Below are 21,863 nucleotides of genomic sequence, written 5' to 3'. Positions count from 1 at the left end.
ACTAATTCTCTTCAGCTTTTAAATTACTTGATTATTGATATGATTAAAAATGTCAAGAGAATTGTTGCATTTGTATGAATTCACAGGCTTTGTAAGCACGAGCAGGTATAATCTGCAGCCTCAACATTGATTTTTATACCAGAATGCACCCAACACATACAAAGGTAATAAATACTCAGTGACCATTAGTAAGAAGAGTAGCTCCTACTAAAGATATATTTGTCTATGGCTAGTTTGGGATGATTTCCAGAATATCACTCAGCCCGTCCTGCCAAAAAGAGCAATTTTACTTAAAGGAATTTTTTTTCCTAAATTTTTTATATTATGGTATATTTAAATATAGGTGAAAAGCAGGTTGACAGCACAGGCCTTTAAGAACAAAATGTTTGCTCATCTGCTGATAACAGGATACTGTTACATAGTAAATAATCATTAAGTAATAACCATAATTAGTAGATAAAATAAATGATTTACCTTGTGTGGACTGGTCAATGGCTTTTCTTTTTCTGCTATGACTGTTATAGTTAAGTCTTAGCTCTTGGCTATATTCATTCAGAGTTTCTCTTGAGTCATAAGATTGCCTTTGCTTTCCCCCATCTTCACTTTCATCTGAAGAACTTGTGTAAGTTAGATCCACTTCATGTTTAACTTTTGACAGTGGCTGGTAGGGTTTGCAGTCCATCTGCTCCATCTCTGATTAAATAGGCTCAAAGTCATGAAAACAAGCAACTGGAACGCCTTAAGGAAACAGTCCTGGAAAAAACAAACCAAAAACAATAATCCATTTCAGACATGATATAGAAATTTATCTCACTAAGGCCAAATTTTTTTTTTAGTTTATATAAACCAATTAAATTGTATAAATATCACTATAATTCAGGAAAGAAACTGAACATGTCATATTTCACTGGGGGTTTTTTGTTTTAAAAATAGAAAAAAAAAGCTACTTGCGGGAAAAAAATTAAAACCAAATCTTAAGTACTGTCCTGCTAGACCAAGCAACAACTGTACCTTATGCATAAGATATGCTACAACAACTTATATTTGGTATTAAAGCTAAGATAGAACAGTTACTATTTCTCTAAATGGATGCATATTCATCTTAAGTGAAAATAGTGTTCTATGACTTTTAAAATATGAAGCCTAGAAAGCAGAAAGTTCACCCTTTCAAAATATTCTGCTGTAAATTAAATTACATTTAGTCAAGAATAAGAGACTTCAAACTTTAGAAAACCACCAAACTTGTTAAAAATAAAAACATACCGCACTGTCACTCTACAAAAGCATAAGCTGGTTCAGAAATGGACATTTTCTTTTAGATTGTGTGGACATTTCAACAGGAAGAAGCTTGTACCCTGCAGCACAACCCCTCTTTTCCTTGGCATCTCCCATCTAAACTCCTACCAACATGGGGCTTTACAGAACCATAATGGAAAACTTCAAAACTGCAGTTTGAGTTTTGCATATGTATTTGTACAAAGACATTCATTAAAATCAAGTGCATTGCATCTGCACATGCAACTGGTGCACTTGTCCTGTGTCTTTGCCCTCACTAAGCTGTTTCCATCACTAATTTTAAAGACAAACTCGGTGGGAAATAACAGAGCACACTTTTTACAGCAGCACGGCTCACAAACAGGGAACTCTGTTTGGCTTCTAGATTAGCAGATATTATTAACCTAGAAAAACAAATGTAACAAAAAAAAAAGAAGGCGCCTGTAAACATTACTGCTGGAAGGCCAAGAAAAACACAGAAGTTCAAAGGGATTTTGCTTAATTAAAAAGCAATTGCTCACAGTTTCTTAATGATTTTAAGGTCAGTAGCCGAGCTAAGTAAGTTTAATACTCAGTTTGATATCAGCCTGTTTCCCATCTGCAACAAGGACTTTTAACCCCACACATTGCCCATTGTGAGCATACAATCGGAATCTCCAAAAGCAACACAGGAAAAGGGAAAACACACATAAGAGAAACATAAAAGGCACTTGTTCTTAGAGGGCTATAGAGATGACTAACTTCTCAAACTGTCTGAATGTTTGAGAAACAAGTGATGGTAGCTGTCACTGTGTTCCAGTACAGCAAACCTTCATCTCCTGGTTGTGTGTCCTCCCAATACTTTTGAAAGGATCACCTTCCTGAGAGGAAGGGAAAACACTGCACGTGATGTGGAAAGGGAATAAAACTTCTAACACAGTAACAGAAAAACAAAATCCAGGCCCTCAGAACCCTTGGACAGAGGAAGGGAGACAGACCACTGCAGTAGGAGTAACACCATGGAGTGAGTGCATGCCTTGCTTTCCCCATGTTTTGGGAGATTATCTGAAGAAAGAGGTTAAAGGCAAGTATTTGCTAACTAACCTGAAATGGAACAGCTCGTCAGAAGCAAACAGCACTTGGATAAAAAGCAACAGCATTTAAAAAAAAAAAAAAATGCAGCTCATGTCTCCTACTTAGCAAAGAGGGCTTGAAAGCACGTAAGTCAATAAAAAACTCTTCAAGAGAGAGAGAAAACAAGAAAGAAGAACCAAGAAGCTGCCAGAGACCAAGGCCAGCTGACAAGGGTGTCATGGGCTGCAGCAATGAACACAGAGATTTGGGTTCTGGATTGATCACACTTTATCAAGTTGATGTTAAAACGCTACTGCAGACAAGTTACTACTAAGCAATATTTGCTTCTCCAAAGTTATTTGCTTAAATAATTTACAGTTATTTGCCAACATTGCCTATTATTGCCTAGCTTCAGTACTTATTTTGGTGAGTTGCTTTACTAGCGACAGAAGAACACAAAGGTGCTCTGACTTACAAGCACAGAGTTGGATTACAAGATGAACTGATGACTCTGTAGAAACGGTTACTGACAGGAAAAAGCCTTCCAAATGCCTTCTTTCTGACAGAATAAATGGAGATGAAGCTACAGAAGCCAGAAGAAAACAAGGAGAAATTAAAGGCCTCTATTAAGAAGATGCAGCAGAGAAGAAATAAATCTTGCCATGAAGGCAGCAAGTGCAAGCAGCCTCGGACGCACGTGGTGCATCCTGCTTTCGAAAGCACAAAATGATGAATCTGACAAATTTAGCTCATTACTGGAAAAAAACAAATAAACAAAAAACCCACAAAACCAAAACACACAAGTTCCTCCTAAAAGATGCTGTGCATCTGTTTTGTGGGAGGTTTCAAGTGATTTTTTTTATTTTTTTTAAACAAGTAATAAAAAAATTACTAGGATGCACAGAGACCTGTAAAACTTAAGCTGCAGCAAACCAACTACTTAAGGAAGATTTATTTTTATTCTTTAAAAACAAGGTTTAATAACCAAAGTCTTTGTGAGAACTGCTTGTAACAGGAATATATTTAATTATGTTAACCAAGGCAGTAGGCAGACCAATTCATTTAATGTAAGAAATTAATATTAGATTTATTACCTATTTTGGGTCTTCTCTTTCACTGCGGTACTTTCATATGTGCTACCTTCTCATGTAAAGGATGTGCATTTTTTTCAATTCTAAATCCATGTAAGAGCTCCATGAAATATCCCCTTAAAAGCTGTAATTTTATTATTTTTTTATATATAAGAGCAAGAATGATTTAAAAATATGACCAACATTTGAATATCACAATTTAACACCACATTGCCCCTGCTTGGGGATGCTACTTCTGCCATTGCCATATGTGCCCACATTTCCAGTTGTAGGGATGCAAAGGCCTTTGTGTGTGAAGCCACAGCTCAACTTTTCCCAGGGTAGTGCTGACAACCAAGTCACTCCAGCACCAGGCTGGAGTCATCTCCAGTCACACAAACAGAAAGACTCAGTATGAAGTTTTATATCCTTTATAGTGGAAGAATGTGGATACAGATGTAACACAGACACATCCCAAGTCACCTACTCGTTCACCACCTGAAGAAGAAAATCTTCAGCTCCCCTGGCCAACTCTTCTCTCCCCACCCCAATTGTACCAAAGCCATCTAAAACTCAGCAGTGCTAAAGGCTCACGTAAGGGCAAGAGATACAGCACCAGTGTCAAAGATCACAGTAAACTTCAGCTTCCTTCCACACAGGGACTAAGAGCTTGTGCTTCCTTTGTCTTTGTTTAGGGCATGAGGGTCTCATAAACCCAAAGCTATCTGGCCTGACATGAAAGCAGGTGATAAATCGTTTGCAAGAACTGGAAAAATACTTCATCAAATTTTTCATCAAAAAAAGCTTTTATGCATCAGAAACACATGATTAAAAAACCCAGATCAAATCTTCAAGCTTTTCTACAGTGAAAGAATCAGTTTAATTTAACAAATGACGCTACATTATGATAACCTGAATTTAAACACTGGCAATCAAATACTTGCCCCTTATTTCATATTTTGTTTGGAGAAACACAACACAAGTAAGCAAGTCAAAATGCTGAAATAGGGCAGAAGTATAAAGAATATTGCCTTGATGTTTACATAGGTTTCTTCAAATAACTGTCTTTCAAATAACTAAACAAAACATGCGGACGATCAATATCAAGTTGACCTTGTCAGCAAAATGATAAAGTCTCATAAAAGCTTACAGTTCCTGTAAGTGACATTTCTGTAAGTGTCTTAATGCTCTCCTCCTCACAAGTAGCACTTTGTTGCCCTTTCCACCACTGTTCTGTCATTGAAAGGTTTCACAAAATATGTAATAAAAATATTATAGGTAACTATAAACATATAACTATATGAAATACATATTTAGGCAGTGAATAGCAGGTAATTCTGAACCATACTTTAAAACAGATATCGTATGCAGTTTACAGTTGATTTTGTAGAAGAATACACAACTGATCATTTAAATTCCCAATGAACCACTTTTGCAAATGCAAAAAAGTCAAAAAGCTCTATTGGATGGGAAAATCCCACTCAAAGTAATGGAGCTAATATAGATCCATATGGATTTTAATGTATGATTTATGCAACTTTCTAAATGCACACTGTACAAGTTATTAGAAACTATTTTCACATATCACTTTCATCAAGATTCTTTCCCATCGGCCACGTAACTCTGCTGTGCTGCTCAGATCAGAAGCCCACTTGCTCAGGAGCACAGGAACATGGGGGTAACTGGCTTATGAGGGAGCCTGGGATGGGGCTGTTTGCAGTGCACGTGCTCATCCAGAGGTATTTTATACCAAACCCCACTATGTGCATTTATACTGCATAGAGGAGGCTCTGCACTCAAACCCAGCGATGCCACAGAGATCACATTACTTTAATAGTGCTTTTTATAAATTCTTAATAGGCTGCTCTGATAGGGTGCCCATTTAATGAACAAATTTCCATACTGATTACCCACCATCAGCCCCGTCAAATCACCAGTGGCATACCCAGTTGGTTACCAGTAAGTCCAGAATTATTTAGAGAGGTCAGGTTACGGTTGCTAATGAGTATCATGTAGCAGAACAGGGTCCTCCAGAAGTGTAGAAGAGTAAAAACATGAAGAATTGTAACCTCTGTTGGCCTCAACTAATCATTATGTTTAATACTCAGATATTCCAGACCATTTAGAATTAAAATGTAATTGCAGTTATAATGTTAAAATATAACCAAGGAACTGTCCTTGTTCTCTCCTATATTTCTTTTCTTTCAACACATACCCTTATCTGAAAGCTACCATTTGCTTATTGCCTTTTCAGACCACTAGTTTCTGAAAATGAACTACTAAGCAGGTATATCAGCTCTGGACTGCTGAAGGCAAAAAGAACAGCACCTTTATTCTGCAGGTCTTTCTGAAATACAAAACTGTAAAATATGAAAGGCAAACCAGAACAAACACTCTTGATTTAAACCTTTAAGAAATGCAATACCAAGAAAAAGAAGTAAAAATATTCTGACCTTGTACATACCTTCAGAAAATATATCCCTCAAATATTTGTCTAGAGATTATAAACAAAGGAAGTCCCTTAAAGTTCTATTTTTTCAGAACAGTTATACACAGAGTTGAGCAGCAGTAAAGCAGGATCAAATTATGTTTTTATGTGATGCATGGAATTAGAAAGCACTATGAAGAAATATGGAAAGTCTGCTTAGGTTTGGAGGATGGAAGTAGATAATACTTTCCACTGGAAGAAAAAAATCTCACGCTAAAAATCAAGAACACAATCCCTAGAAGATGGACTGAAGAAATAGAATTTAAAAAAACCCAAAAAATAAACAAAATTCACATGAACATTTTCTGTGGATCATAAAATATTAACACATCAAAAGGGGTTTGAAGATGACACAAGGATGTATGGATCACTAGGTAAACAGTACTTCTCTGGGAGTGAGTGAGATTGTGAAATGATGAGACACTGTTATTCTTGCAGGTGGGCTACCTAGTGCCTCTGAAAAAGAAGAGATGCACATACAAAAGATGACAGTCTTATAATATGGTTTTTTACATATCATTCTAAATCAGACATGTAAATGCAAAAATGCAAAACAGAGTTTTCAGGGACATGCTATGGGTTTAACACACTCCCTAGAGGATGTGCTCTTTTAACTTACGGATGGATTACACTGGCTCATACATTTATATGTCATGGTGATAGATGCAAGTGGAATAAGGTTCATTTTCACATTTAATGATCTTCATTTAAAATTAGTCAAAGTCTAATTTAATTCTAGTTAACAAAGTAATTCGAAGTGTCACCCATTTTATCTAAAGTTTCAGAGACAAAACACTGCAGAGTAAAATTGTAAAGAAAGTCAGGTTGTTGCAGGATTTTGTGGCATATGGCAAGACTGAAAGTGATCTGAAAAACATACGTTATGTCAGCTACTCAACTGTGATACAGAATTCTTGGCCAACATGTGCCCTTCACTTTACTTGGAGAATTGCCACTGACTGTAAAAATCACACAAGTCCCTAATGTTTTCTTTTGGAAACTCACCATTTGATGTTAGTGAGATTCAAGCACAAAAGATCAAGCTCTACTGCTGTGGGACAAAGCACATCCAAAATTTGGAGTGATACATTCTGGACAGGTTCAGAATATCTCCTGAACACTAAGTCTTCCTCAAGGGTTGTACTTTAGGAAACACAGCTCCTGATTATACTGCAGAATAACTCCTGGTGCGAACATTTTGTCCTCTTGGAAACAGAAACATTGTGAAACACTGCAACTAGGAATCCTGAAGAACATGAAGAAGTCTGAGCTTAAGTAAAACTAGCCAAGTGCTTGATATCTACACATTTGGTCTGTAACATGGGCAAGTCATCTAATGCCTTTGCAGCTTAATTCCCAACTGTATGGCAGGGACAATACAGCGAAAGAAGTAAAGGAAGCTTGGTCTATATGAGAGTGTAGGTTGAGATTACAGGATCAATATTCCAATATGGATCTCTCAGAAGTAGTTTTTTACTCCAAGAAGGATGTACAGTCAAAGCTGTATTTTCTTAGTAAAAGACAATGTAAAAAGACAATAGAATTGAAGAAAAGGAATGCTCCCCCTCACATTCAAGAATCCCTGGGACAACTAAGCTTCCTCTCACTGTACAGGATATTTCCAGTATACCCTAGGCACTCCTTTATACTAAATACATCCAGATGAAGTGTTAAAATGCTTCTCAATGGAAGCTCAGATTGTTCTCCACCCTTATTATTAGTGTTCTGTTGGCAAGAGCATATTTTGCATTGTAAAGACCTAAAATTAGAATACTCCACTTAGTAACTGAGTTCTATGAAAATACAGTGGAATCTTGGCGCTCTTCTGAACTAAAGAGGCAAATAATATCACAATGTTTTTATATATATATCTCTACACTAAATGCTATTATCTAACAATATAATACAATAGTGAGGCATACGTGTACTCGTGTATGTGCAAGTAGGAAAAATGGAATCTTAATTTCATCAAGGAATAAGCTGTGGAGGGTTTGCTGTTTTAAAAAACATTGGCATGGAGCAAGTAGTATATTCATTTATATGTGACAAAAAAATTGAATCATGCTTCGGTTATTTTTTGATAATGCAAATTGTATAGCCATCAAATTGAGATAATCATTGCTATGTCTCTCTTCCAACTGTGTGCTTAATTAAGAAGACACAGTAAGGCTTAATTAGCAAAAAAGTAATTTTTAAAATCAGGTTTAGCTGCTCAGAGATTACAAAAATTGAAAATAACATGCTCTGTGTAGATACTATTAATTTTTCGAGCCACTAATTTAAATTTTGCATCACAGTAAGCTTAGCACATGAGAATAATTTACAACACATCGATACTGTGGAACATCTAAACCACAGTTCAAGTATTAGATTGCCACTGATACTAGGCTGCCTTGGCAATGATGTTTAAAAATATTCAGCTAACAATTTTGTCAACATGTTCATTTTCCCTAATTGGAATAAAGAAGTTCTCTTTGCACAAACTAGGCATTCACGGGAGTATTTATGGACTATCGAAGCCTATGAAGAAGTCTCAGTATCATCACATTTGATGAGACAAAAGATTTCATCGTTTGACATCGCAGTGAACAAAGTCACAATTTTCCTAGTAGGTTTTTCCCACCCCACCTTGGAAGCAACGAGTTGTTGTGGTAGATCTCAGGAGGCCTTAGTAATTTTCATTTCCATTTGCAAAATCAAAAAACTCACCTAATAAAAATCTCTGAAACAAAATGCTGATACGAGCTCCTCAACTCCAGTTGAAGACTGCTAATGGGACATATTCTAAATATTATCAGCACCTCTTTAGTATTGTCTACTCCTCAGACACACAGCAGAGAGAAGAACTTTTATGAAGCCACCATTATTTACTGCACACTGAAAGTGAATTTTTCAGTCTTTTCCTAGATAGCTTTCTTAACTTTTGCTCTTCTAACTCTGGAAAGAAATACCATCAATTATTATGCAGTTCTGACATCACCTACTAAGTTAAAACTTGAAAAGCTTTTTAGGCATTTGAAGTACTTTTTGCAAGACCTGACTACTGCCTGACCATAGGACCAACATCTGCCTCACCCTCATTTGAAGTCCCACTCAGGCATGATGGTGTCAGTCACGCAAATAGCAACCTGAGAAGTGATCTTTCTGTTCCTTTTCTTCTTGCTTTGATGTCTGTCAAAGTATTCAGTGTCTTCAAGTGCCATTGTTCTGACAAGCAGACCCTCCCAGTGGACTTGTACTATATACTGTGACTCCCAGAACCGCTATTATTTGAGCTGGTGTCAGATTGATTTTCTTTCTGTTCATGATAGTGCTATGATCTTGCAGGGTTGAAATTACCGCTGATTTATGCCTTGATGCAACCCCTCGAGAACTGGCTTGTATCAGCATGTCACCTATGAAAAGGTACATCTGAATCCTCAGAGATCTTTCTAGTGGAACCTTTGTTCTCATTTCAATAGAGAATCCTTTGTAATGAATGTTTGCTAGAAATTTCTCCTGCAAGTACCAAGAGTCTTCTGTAGTGCAAACTGGAAGTATATTCTGCATCTATCAATTTTTTACCAGTTTGTGGGAGCTTTCTTGGCAGAGATTATTTTAAGTTGTCCATCCACAACCTTACAGTTTTTGCAAATTGATTACACAATTTTCTTCAGTACTTTACAAAGACAATGCAGTAGTGCTGGCACTGAAGAGAAGGAATATTCCCATGCTCTGTGCCTGAAGGTTCACCTACGTATGGAAATGCAAAAGAGTAAAAACACACAATCATGCCTCTAGTGTGTAAGTGGAAGGCTGTTTTCTTTTATGCCCAGGCCTTCTTTTATTTGGGTTTCAGAACAGGAAATAATTTCTATCGTTTAAGCACTATTCAAATTTTTACATATTCTGCCTATTAACATCATGGACAGTTTTTGCACTCATTACAAGTAGCCTCTTGATTATATCTTTATGAGCTATTTTTCCATAAAATATAGCATGTCTTCTACATTAACAGGGAGGAACTCATTTTACATTTAAACAATTCTAAGATAGTAAATTGAAATCTTCTTACCTATTCTTAACATCAGTCTCTGAAATCTTAACTTATATCCTTCTTTCCCCCCTGTTGCTAGAGCTGTTTCTCCATGCCTTCTTTCAGTGCTTCTGGAACAGATACTGTCCTTTCTTCTAACTTAGGCTGCACTATCCACAATATCCTTTTCAAGAATACTACAAGAGGGACTGATGCAGACAAACTTTTTGGAAACTGGTATTCTGCAATAACCAATTTCAATTCAAAAGTAGATGGGACTTTGCTGCAACTGATTTTTCCTACTAAACACGAAATTAAACAGAGATGTCTAAAAATCAAGTCCTACTCTTCTGTCTGAGTGTTGGAAGGAAGATGAACCTTCAGAAAGAAATCAATAGCCTCTGTATCCCCAATGACTTCCAAGGGAGACCAGGATGACTATAACCATGCCATGGGTACATAAAGTGGGAAAAAGGAAACGATGCCACACTTTAGTTTTTGGAATAAGTGCTCAAAATTCTCAGCTACTTAACCCATCATATAATATATCTAATATATTACCATCACTATGATCATCCTGCTAAAGTACTTGGCAAGAATACATTCTCCTTAGCACTTGTACAATGATTTAGCTCAGCTCTCTTTCTTCAGTTGAGAAATCATAGTAAGGAGAAAGAGAGAGAAGGACAAAACTGAAATATGTGGCTCTTGTCCATTAGTTTTATACGTGTGTATACACACACACATCTACACCAGCCACATTTAAAAAAATCAGAATCATTATCCTTGCCTTATTGTTAGGCTGTGCTGCTGTCTTGGTGAATAATTTTTCCTCAGGGATGTTGTGTGGGTAACAATTCCACCCATGTTAATTTTATTTACATTCGGAGCACTGTAGTGTACGTTTAATGTGAAGCTGTGTTTCTCTCATGAGCAAGAAAAATGTCACTTTTCTTTCCCAAAGCACCAAAAGGCTCCTTTTACTGTCACAGAACACAATTATATGTTAGAGCTCTGCTGTCTTTCCAGCCAACAAGGCAAGAAAATGACCTTTCTTTAACCTATGGCTGAATTGCATTATGTTTGGTTCAGTGGATGTCCTTTTTTATATTCTCCCATATCAAGTGCATCCGCACTGAGGTTATGAAATGGGCGCCTGCCCTTCACATCTGTTAGTGATTTAATTTTTTCCAAAAACTTGCTTTCAATTGAGTAGGGATGTTAACTCTCATCCCACATTTCATATCCTGGTTTGCAACATTTGTGAATACCTGAAAACACTCAAAGCTGGAAGGAGACTCTGCCAGCAGAATTTGGTTATTGGCTGCTGCATTTTGCCCCATGACACGATCATGTAAAAGGTCAGGAAGAAATATGCCACACACACACACTCACTGCATGTCACACTGTGGTCTTGTGCAGAATGACAACGCCCTGACACAGTCCCCATATTTCCCCTCCATTCTGTGAAGCAAACTGCATGTCTGCCTTTTCATTCCTGGGCAGCTTGGTAATGAAAGGGAGATTCCCCACAGCACAGCTTTCTCAATTCTGCTTTGGTTATATGCACAAGAAGCAGAAAAATGTAGTTGTGAAGTAAGCCAGTGCTGATCTGCACAGGAGAGCAAGTCAGCAATGGAGGATTTGTGAACGTGATGCTGAATGACAAACATAATTGCTGAAGAAAATCATGCCATACAGCTTCAACAGAATATTTAGTAGGTTTTTAAAATTAAGAAAGTTCAGAGACAAAAGAAGACCACGCGAATCATTACGCACAACTCATATCGCAAGCAACCATCTAAATAAGCTCCCCTAGAAAACGTTTGGCATCACTGTTGTTCTGGAGGAATTCTAAATATTCATTTCAGTGCTTTTAGGTGTACAGGAGTTCTAAGGTTCAGCAATTTGCAAAGTGACAAGGTTTATGTCAACTGTTATTAAAGATGATTCATATTAATATAACTGCTCTAAGAAAAGGAATTGTGTAGTTTAAGTATACCTTCCTAAAAGCTAACATTTTACCAGCACATTGTTTGTTACAACAACACTGAATGTGTTATTAACAAGGAGGTAAAATGTGACTGTAGGCACACACCAGAGACAGGCTGGTGACATATATTAACCTTGTGAAGACACCGTTCTCTTCAAAGCTTATGTCTGATTTTCTGCTATTACATTTCACTGAAAATAAACTGGAAGTACCAAACATTCAAGATAAAATTAAACAGTCATTTCTTGTTCTGTAGTAAAAGAACTCTCTGTATACAGTCAAAGACCAGGTTGAAGACCTTTATGAACATCCAAAAGCACTTCATGTTCAAGTGACTCTTAGAGATAGGATCTCTATTACCAATAATGGTAAAAAGACCCGAGAAATGTCTGCACTAATTCCTCTGAAGCAGATTCAATAAAATACAGGCTTCACAGACAACCTACAGTAGTCTGCATAATTCTGGAACAAAGGTGCATTGTCCAGGATTAAACAAACAAACAAAAGCAACTAGTCAAGAAGCAACAACAAAAAACCAAACCAAAACACACACAACCCACATCCCCACCGCAAATCACTGCATCTGCAGAGTGAGATCCTTTCTGTAAAAGTACAGCTCTGCATATACTACTACAGCACAGGTTCTGACACACAGTCACTTACTGAGCACCTGGCTCTTAAGAGGTGGTATTTTTGGTTTTTATGAACACATGTATGTTTTTTGGCTTCATTAAAATACTGAGAGTAGAAGAGTTTTAAACTATGCAAATTTTTACCTCCTAGAAAAAACACAGGGATTTCTTCCACATATAGAATCTATTTATAGTTTTATATTGTACCCTTAAAAATTACAAGGGACTCAAATCTGAAGTCTCAACTAAAAACATTACCATGAACTTAGATACTAAAGTCATCAGTAGAGGGCCTATTCCTCAGTTCAGCTCCGACAACTCCCAAACTCATTATTAATAGACTTCCAGCTAAGTTTTCATCAAGACTGGAGACCCAATCACAGTTAAAATAAACAAAAATTAAACTCTTACTCCTACTCCTAACACACAATTCTTACAATCGACCTTGAATCACATGTGTTGAAGTTTCTGCCAGAAACAGAAATGAAGCAGCTCTGGTTCTGCACACACTGTCCTATGGATGCTTTTCAGAGAACAGCAGAACCTGGTCCCGGGGTGACATGCCAGCTGGAGCACTTGAAAGGGGAAACAATTATTTTTGCAGTGGCTTCAGCTGATCTATATCAGCTGATCCATTCCCATTTTAGGCAATGAACGTGACAGATCGAGTATCATTAAAAAAAAAACAACAAAACAACAACCAAAAACCCCCCCAGTCAACTTGGTACTGGAAATGGCTGAACAGTTGGAGGAAGAAAAAAAATTGCCATCAGTGGACTAAGAGGAAAGGGATTTAGTTTCAATTTTTCTTCTGCAGTAAAGAGAATATTAAAAAACCTAGAAAATCAAAATCAGCCAAACAAAAACAGTTAAGCTATTGCTACACCAAGCTTTATGTGACAGATACTGTTGTCTAGAGATACAACTGCACCACTCAGTTAATTTAAATAAATTTAAAGATGGTACACGTAAAAAATTGGACCAAGAATTCCAGGGCTCATCAGAACCATTTCCAGGTAGTACTACCTTCAATACCACGATGGCCAGTGTGCTGCTCTGTACCTCTATCAGAAGAACACAGAACTATTTTTATCTTCCCCTGCATCATTAAAACTTTTAGGAAGTTGCTTTGCCTTTAATTCCTAAAACATTTATTATTCTTAAACATTTTCATTTCAATTGATCTTCAAGGTCAGTTCAGTAGCCCAGGCATTTTCCTCTTCCTGAAATTATACATTTGAAAAGTCATGTCTCAACAACACATCCATCTGGGTGACTTTCTGTGAAACCTTGTTTGACACCTAAAACTGCAGAGAACGAAGCACGACCTCCCTCTGGATCTTGTGAAACTTCTTCTGTCAAGTCAAGTGCCAGGAGTCTTGTAAAAATCTTGTAAAGTACAAAGGTCTTTTGTTCTTTAAATAACAATCTACCTAAGTTTTTTGCTTAAATAAAGTGTGGAGGAAGTTGGTAAGTGTACAAAATGTTGTAACACTAGTACCTTAGCAAAACAAACAAATGAACAAATAAACTATTCTCTACGTTAGTGGGGAACAAGAGGAAACACAAGTTGAGGCTACACTAACCAGACACCAGAGCTGAAATGTGAATGCTTTCTTACATAGAGTTTAGTAATTTATTATTGGAAAAATGAGCTCATTAAGACTAAAAACTTACAATTTACACAATTAAGGTCATCCTCAACATTAAATAATATTTCAAATTGAAGTCTGAGCGAATAGAGTGAAACTGCTGGAGCTGCAATACTCACCACTTTATTGACTTTGAAAGTTAGAAATACTTCTCTGTTGTTTTTGTTTTCTGGGCTGGGAACACACATTTTTCTGAAATCTGCATTTCTTCTAAAAATCTACATGCATTCCCTCTAAAACTTGATGGGAGCTGCACTGACGCACAGTGGCATAAATGAGTTTAGATGCAAACTTCCTGTATTTAGCAACATAATCTGGTGATTTCTGCTTTACAGTTCAAAGAAGAACACTAAGGTAACTATTGCACTGGGAGAAACACTGAAAAAAAGTGTCTTATTAGCAGCTTGAGACAGTCCATTTTGCAACCACAGATGTTTGGAAGCTGAACTACTTCAATAACTTGGTTTTAAATCATCTTAAGCCGTATTACAGTTCAAAAGTAATTCAGATAACAAACTGTATTAGATGAGTTTGGAATTAAAAATCCTCCGTTATCCATTCAGTAGAAGGAAAGTAACAGACAAGCAAATATTTTAGTGAAAGTGCATGGGACACAAAATGTTAAAAAGTGAGTTAAGAATTCATTACTTTTTCTGGATAACATTCAAATGTGGGTGCACACGGATAGCAAATTAATCAGTTGACCAAACCACCGGGTAAATTTATCTCCCTGATGAGTTTAGACATAAAAGAAAACATTAGAAATTGAATTCTTACAGCATAAATATCTTGGCTGAATCTGGAATGTAATCAACATTATCATATTTACTGAAAGTTAAAGACTTACATTAATGAGTACCATGTGTTTATCTACCAAATTTCAACTTGCTAATCTAGTCTGATCATCATTTTCCAACTCAAATAATTATGAGAAATGCTCGATAAATGTTTAATAATGATCAAACGTCTTTTAACATCAAAACAAACAACCTAAACTCAACACAGAATACATTTTCATTAACACATAAAAATGGGAAATGGATCTGCTGGAGATACTGGTGTTCACAATAAAAAAATAACCCATTAGGATAAATGTATGTATTGCTTGCAGTGACAGGATAAGAAGGCTACTCATTTAGTGATCTGTGTTTGGCTGATCTTAAAAGTATTAGTTCAGATTTGAGCTAATGGATCCTAATATAAAAAAATTTAATCTTTAAACTGCAATAAAAAAATGCATTTGTGAAAAAGTTACCTGAAACATTAAACAATCAGGTAAAAAGTGAAGCATTCTGCTCATGAGAAGTATCCAGCTCAGAAAACACAAATTGATTGAGAAAAAGATTGAGTAATGATGACAAACCTGTGTCACGTGGTCCTTTTTATCAGATCCATATTATTCCAAAAACATAACTGAAGAAATACAGAACAGTGCTCCTGACTATCAGGTTTTTCTGTTCAGTATCCAGTCCTCTACATTCCCAACCAATGAAAGATTATTTCCAATTGAGTCACATTAAGCAGTGAGATCCACAGTTGGTTTAGATTTTGTAATTCAGAGTTCTTTTAGCAGGATTAGGTTGATTTCAGCGGAGATGCACAGGCTCCTGAGAAGTTAAGATCTCCCAGATTTAAAATAAATAAATAAAGGAGTCCAAGTTAATCATCAGAAACAGCCTAATCAGATTAAGGTTGTGAACTCTGGACTACCACAGTGTTTTCCAACAGCTTGGCATGCTTAATCCACAAATGGATAATACGATACAAAGCATTTCTATCAAATATTTCCTTGTAAGACACTAAACCTATCATTTTGGTAAAGGAAACAAATATCTTTTCTAAATCTAACAAGAGATTTAACCAGGATCTTTTAGCAAGCTATCAAGGGCTACAATTGTTGTCAGGTTAATCTTTTTTCTCTCACAACAAGCATATTTTTTTGCGTATCAAAATGCACTGTCATTTGAAACAAGATAGTTAAACAAATATTTCAATAGAAGTATATTAAACTCCTTTCTTCTTACAGAATTTTCATGTACTAGCTATTAATTTACATCTCAAACTTTCAGAACCACTTCTCACCTACAGACAAGTCTGTTTTGCCAGTATTTTTTTCCCTTCTGTGTCTCTCCTTTCATTCCGAAGATATCACAACCCCTTTCCTCCCACTTCATTGAAGGGTTTCCTCGCCATGACACTGCCAATACTATGCTGAGGTCTGAACACAATTTTGATAAAGGTCTAAAGATTAACAGTTTGTTTTTAAAAAGTACGTATATGATACGTCACCTTTCATAGGTGACCATTTATAAAAGTTTCACCCTCTGCATTAGAGTACTTAAAAGGATAAACTGTAAACCCACTGTTATTTCTAAACGTATATTTTTACAGATAATGGTATATTATAATGCAGGACATTCCTAATAAACAACACGAAACCCACAAACATGGTGCTTTAGAAGTATCAACAACTTCTAGGTCGCAGAAGTATTCATGTTTCCCCACTCCTCCTTCCACAAACCAAAAGGTAGACTGCATTTAAAAATAACATTAGTGCCCATCAAAAAATTCTTCCCATATTACCTATTCCTCAAATTACTGTCTATGAACTGTAAGACTGCTTTCAAGAAAACATGTGGCTTCTCCTTTATCTATACCGGACTAAATAGTACAGAGCCATTTCAAAACACCCTTTCACTGGAGTGCACACCATGTATGATGTAACTGCCTTGTTAGCAAAGGTCATACCCATAGTCTAATATTATTTGGTACATTTTACTTGTCAGCTAAGCTTGGATGAACATATACAGTTAACAGATTGAACAAGCCTTGCAGATGTTTCCTATCAACTCCTGACAAATGAGAGATAGGTAAGGACATAGAGTTCTCCTGCCTTGCTGATATCTGTATAACAAACTCTTCACAACTACAAGCAGAAATTAAAACTCTGCCATGGAATTCAACTTGGCTTGAAGCTAAGAAGGTGCACTGTCCTATCACAAATAATATGCCACTCTAATATGCAGCATCTGCCATAAAGTTTCAGGGCCACCTAAGTCCAAATTGATGTATCTATTTATTTTACAATACATGCGTAAAATTGGAGATCCCTTAATTTACAAGTAAGAATATTTTTTAACCTATAGGATGAGGGTTGCCATTTTTCTGTCTGCAAAACCCCAAGCAGAAATATTGTGCTTGCAGCCCACATGGTACAGGCACAGAGACTTTGAGCTTCTGGAAATGTTAGATTTGTTGTGCCCCCCCCATGCAGGTAATCTGTGAGTGTACAACAAAGCCAGATCACTCAGGTGCATCAGACTTGCCTTGTACTCACAAAATACCTGGGTAGTACATGTACTGTAGGTTTGCATGTAGGCAGAAGCAGTCTCAAAGATTCCCCATGGAAATGAAATTTTACCGAAACAAAATTCCTCAAAGAAACGCGGACATGCCCAGAAAACATCCCTGGCTCTTATTTTGTCTCCTGAAGTGGCCAAATCCATTTGGTGATTTCCAGATTGACCCATGTGAGGAATTTGGGGAAGGCACTGGATCTTACCTGAGACATCACAGGCCAGATTAACCTGCAGTAAAGCAATATGCAGGAAATTAAACTGCATTTAATGTTTAATTAAACTGTGTTTGTTATGGAAGACAAAACATGGTCATTCATTTCACTGCACAACTCCAGAATCTGAGAGTTTATCCAAGAGGTAATACTGATAAATACTGAAAAGAACCCGAACTTAGAATAAATGTTGACTGCTTAAAAGAATAACACACAATTGCACACATGTATATGTGTCTTTATGGCTATGCAAACAATATTTAATTGGCCAATTTTTTTCCCCCAACTATAAAGCAGCACTCACATTTATTCATTAATTTTTCATCAGACAATTTCTGATTTTCAGTTGTTTTCTAAGAACAAAACCATTTTTCTTCAGAATAAAACAGACTTTTTAAACAAAAACCTGTAAATTAACCAGTTTTTTATTCTCCAAATAATACTCATATTTTACCACAAGAATCAGATTTAGTGCCAATGGGCATTTGCTTATTTTCTAAATAAAAGTTTATAACTTCTTCAGTACAATTAGTAGAGAGCTACTTGATTCTGACCATATTTTTGAAGTACAGTTTAAGCAGTCATACATGTGTAAATATTGTCTCAATTTACTAAGCTAGTTATTCCACTGTTCCTTCCATCCCCAAGAAAATCACAGAGATAAGCTTGAAATGAGCAGACCAGAGAGACTCACTACTTTGTTCATCAAAGAGCTGCACTGACAATGGGATCATACATCCAAGTTATGTAAAAGCATCAGCAGCTTTAGATTCTTTTGATAATATTTATCCTTTCTTGGTTTCTGAACAGCACCCATTACTTTCTAACACTGTGGTATTATCAGAGCCTGCAAGAGCTATTCTGCCACAAATAATACACATTTCCCATGCCAGTCTCATCAAAAGGAGGAGACCTTAGCTATGCTGGGGAAAATATATTATAAACATTTATGTGAAGTTTAAATTTCTATCAATAGGTGGCAACACTGTTATGTGTAACATACAAAGACTCGTATTTATGTACCAGCATTGCCCAGACAATTTCCACACCACTCTGGCACATTTTGCCACATGTTGCTTCATTTTGTTTTAAATGTTACCTCACATCATTTTCCAACCGTGTACAAGTAAAACCAATCTGGTATCATGTGCTTTTTATAGAACATATGTGTGGATTAACAGGATATTTTAAATTATTTTAGTAATTCTCCCTGACACACTGCAAATTGTGCCAGTTGGATTAGGAGGCAAATATGTGCATTTGGTGTGTGGTCAATAGGATAACGCACACCATGGTTGCTCCTTGGAGACTTACAGATCTTTCAGGAAGACTGAGGAATTGCTCTTACCCCTTGTGAAGCCCACATGGCTGCTGGGGCACTTGGAATTTTAGGGGTGTTGAATCTTTTGCTCATTTGTCATCACAAACAAATTTTATATTGCAGTGCAATGCAGAAAAATTCCAGTTTTTGAACACGAAAATTTAAACATGGTCATCTGTTTAGTGTGTCTTAGGTTGAGTCTCACATCCCAAACTGGCACCTGTGTTGGGAAAAAGAAGGCACTGGTTGGTGAGTTAAAATTGCTACTCTACAGAAGCTCCTGAGCTACAGCCAGGACATGAGATTTGCTTGAGGTCAGAGAGGCTGCCACAGGTAATAAGAAGCAGAATCTGCCTCTCCTGCCTCAACTGTGAGCTTTAGCCAAGAGGCAGGCGTCACTTTGCAGATTACATTGTGTTCACCACAGTCAGGAAACCCAGAGCTCCTTAAAGCCAAGATATCTTCATACCAGCTCACCAGCACAAAGCACAACGGACTAATTAATTTTACTTTCCAAATATGCTTTTTTAAGCTTCTATCACACCAAACAAGAATAGCTCTAGAAGGCCTAGTGCTACTAAACCTTCATTTCTATATATGCTGTTGGTCTATAGAGAAAAGCTAAACCTTCAAAGAGACAGGATTATACAATGAGATAACAGCCCAGTACACACAGATAGGCTTTTGTTATTTTCTGAAGTACATTCTTCTCCATTTTGAGCAGGAGCTTTTTCTTTTTTTTAACTAAAGAAAAATCCAACTGTGTATTCTCAACTGATAAGAAATGAATTTGGGTGTCAGTGCAACAGCAAAGCTGTAGAAATTTTGATAAAGCTCTTTCTGGTGGGGGGAGAAAAGGCATCAAAGAGGTTACGTTGAACAATTTTTCAGGTACCATGGTTACAGCTGACCAGGAAAGACTCCCTATGTTACTTCTCTTTGGATACCCCATGAATTTTCAGTTTAATAGCAATGTCACATGCTGGGTAGGGTTCAAGTATGATAAAAGCGATTTACAGATTACTTGGATAACATTAAAAGTGACATTGTAATTTAAACTACTCCAAGTGTTATGAGGAGAGTTAAAATCCATCAGGACTAACATCTAAAATCTGTACAAACTCTTTCATAAATTTACATATATAAATACTGATGCATCTCAATACACACAAATATGTAGACCCACAGGTTATTCTTATCTGAAGCACTGTCTTTGCACTGCCACAAAACTGATATGGGAATAGCACTGTTATCCTAAGAGAACTCAAAAAATAAACTGAATATATGTTTTAATTGATAGTACAATATAACATCTCCAGGTTAAACAACTAAAACTCAAAATATGCATATGCACATGTGGCATATGTTAGATTTAAAACAGAGGGGTAGTAACCATCAATTATCTTCTCAATTACATTTCTACCTGGTGGGAAATACTTTCAGATTTAAGTTTTACCTCCCTCTCCCTGTTTTCTCCTTTTCACTTGGTTTTTAAACACAGCTATACATGATGCACATCCTGAGAGGGCAGCATTTCAATAACAGTAAATCAGGTTGCTGTGCTTACTGAAGTTATTTTCATGTTTGCAGATGATGAAAAATGATGTCTCTAGGACTGCAACCCACACCACTCCATGAAGGCAAACACACAGCCTGGGACTGCAGTAAGCTTTGGTGAAATACATTTGTCACAGGGAAACCATGGGATTTTTTGCAGTCAGAAAGGCTGCAAAATTCCTCCTATTCCTTGTGGAATCAATCCAGATTTATACAGTTTTAGGCTGGCCATTTGTTTATTTACTGCCTCCCAGGCAAAACACTCTGCCAGAAATCAGTATGCACAATGAGACTCATATACATTTTCCTCACATCGACATATTTGTGTTCTACTTGTGTATCTCATCCTCACAGTATGGGAAGATCAACCCATCTACTTACACCTTACCAGAGAGCTCTTAGTGGTGATTTATGGAAAATATGTAGCAACTATTTATTAAGTTAACCCTAACAGGTTTATCATTCATAAAACCCTACCTAATTCACCATATGTTTAGAACTATTTGTCCCATCCTCTCTGTCTTATTTCTTGCCTGCAGAGTAAGAATTATCATTTTTTTTGTGATTACAAAAAAAAAAAAAAAAGGATGCTAGCGTCTCTGTGCAGAAATGCACAGTGTAATTCAGCAGCCAGCAAGTGTCACAGATGAAATAAAAATATTTCTGTACACAAAATCTTCACAGAGGAAGAACCATATACATGTGCTGACTGTAATCTGGTCATTAGTTTACAAAAGAATCTGAAGTTTAAGTGTGCTATAAAACTACACAATGCCTCAAATGCTAGCTGGTTTTTTTTAGCTTTCATTTCCCTGAAAATGTACAAAATATCGTATCAGTAGACAACTCTTTATGGGCAATCCACCTGAAGATGCTCAGGAGAGTTATTCTAGTAAAAAAGATGGTAGTAAATCACACTCAAAAAAAAGCTCAATAAATTGATCTGTTTTTCTCACAGTGACCCAGAAACTAATCAGATCTGCTAATTCTCCATTTCTGCATGTTGCCAACACACATTTTGGGGTGGAGAGAAGATGGGCAAAACACTTCTGCAGAAGGTTCTGCTGTTACTTTTATAAGACACAAAAGTTGTTAGCTAGTTCAGAAATATATAACTCCCCAACAGAATCTGGCTTAGCAAACATCCTTGGAGGGGAGAATTCTGATTTGCGCTGCCACTTTTAACGTGACTTTATAAACAGAAAAACTGAAAACTTTCTTCATATATACCATGTT

The 21,863-nt window shown here is 36.6% G+C and overlaps 1 protein-coding gene across 1 annotated transcript in view; it reads right to left on the bottom strand.

The window, feature by feature from the left end:
* The window catches only part of TENM1 (teneurin transmembrane protein 1), a 230,263-nt gene extending 229,542 nt beyond the window's left edge, over positions 1-721 (bottom strand). The window contains exon 1 of the mRNA XM_029959106.1: positions 475-721. Within this exon, the coding sequence (XP_029814966.1) occupies positions 475-691 (217 nt within the window). The 5' untranslated portion in view covers positions 692-721. The remainder of the gene's footprint in view (positions 1-474) is intronic.
* Between the last annotated feature and the right edge of the window lie 21,142 nt (positions 722-21,863).

This window comes from Manacus vitellinus, unplaced genomic scaffold (assembly GCF_001715985.3).
Source record: "Manacus vitellinus isolate BGI_N305 unplaced genomic scaffold, ASM171598v3 scaffold_19_pilon, whole genome shotgun sequence".
Classification (NCBI taxonomy): Eukaryota; Metazoa; Chordata; class Aves; order Passeriformes; family Pipridae; genus Manacus; species Manacus vitellinus.
This window is presented reverse-complemented; position numbering and strand designations above follow the sequence as displayed.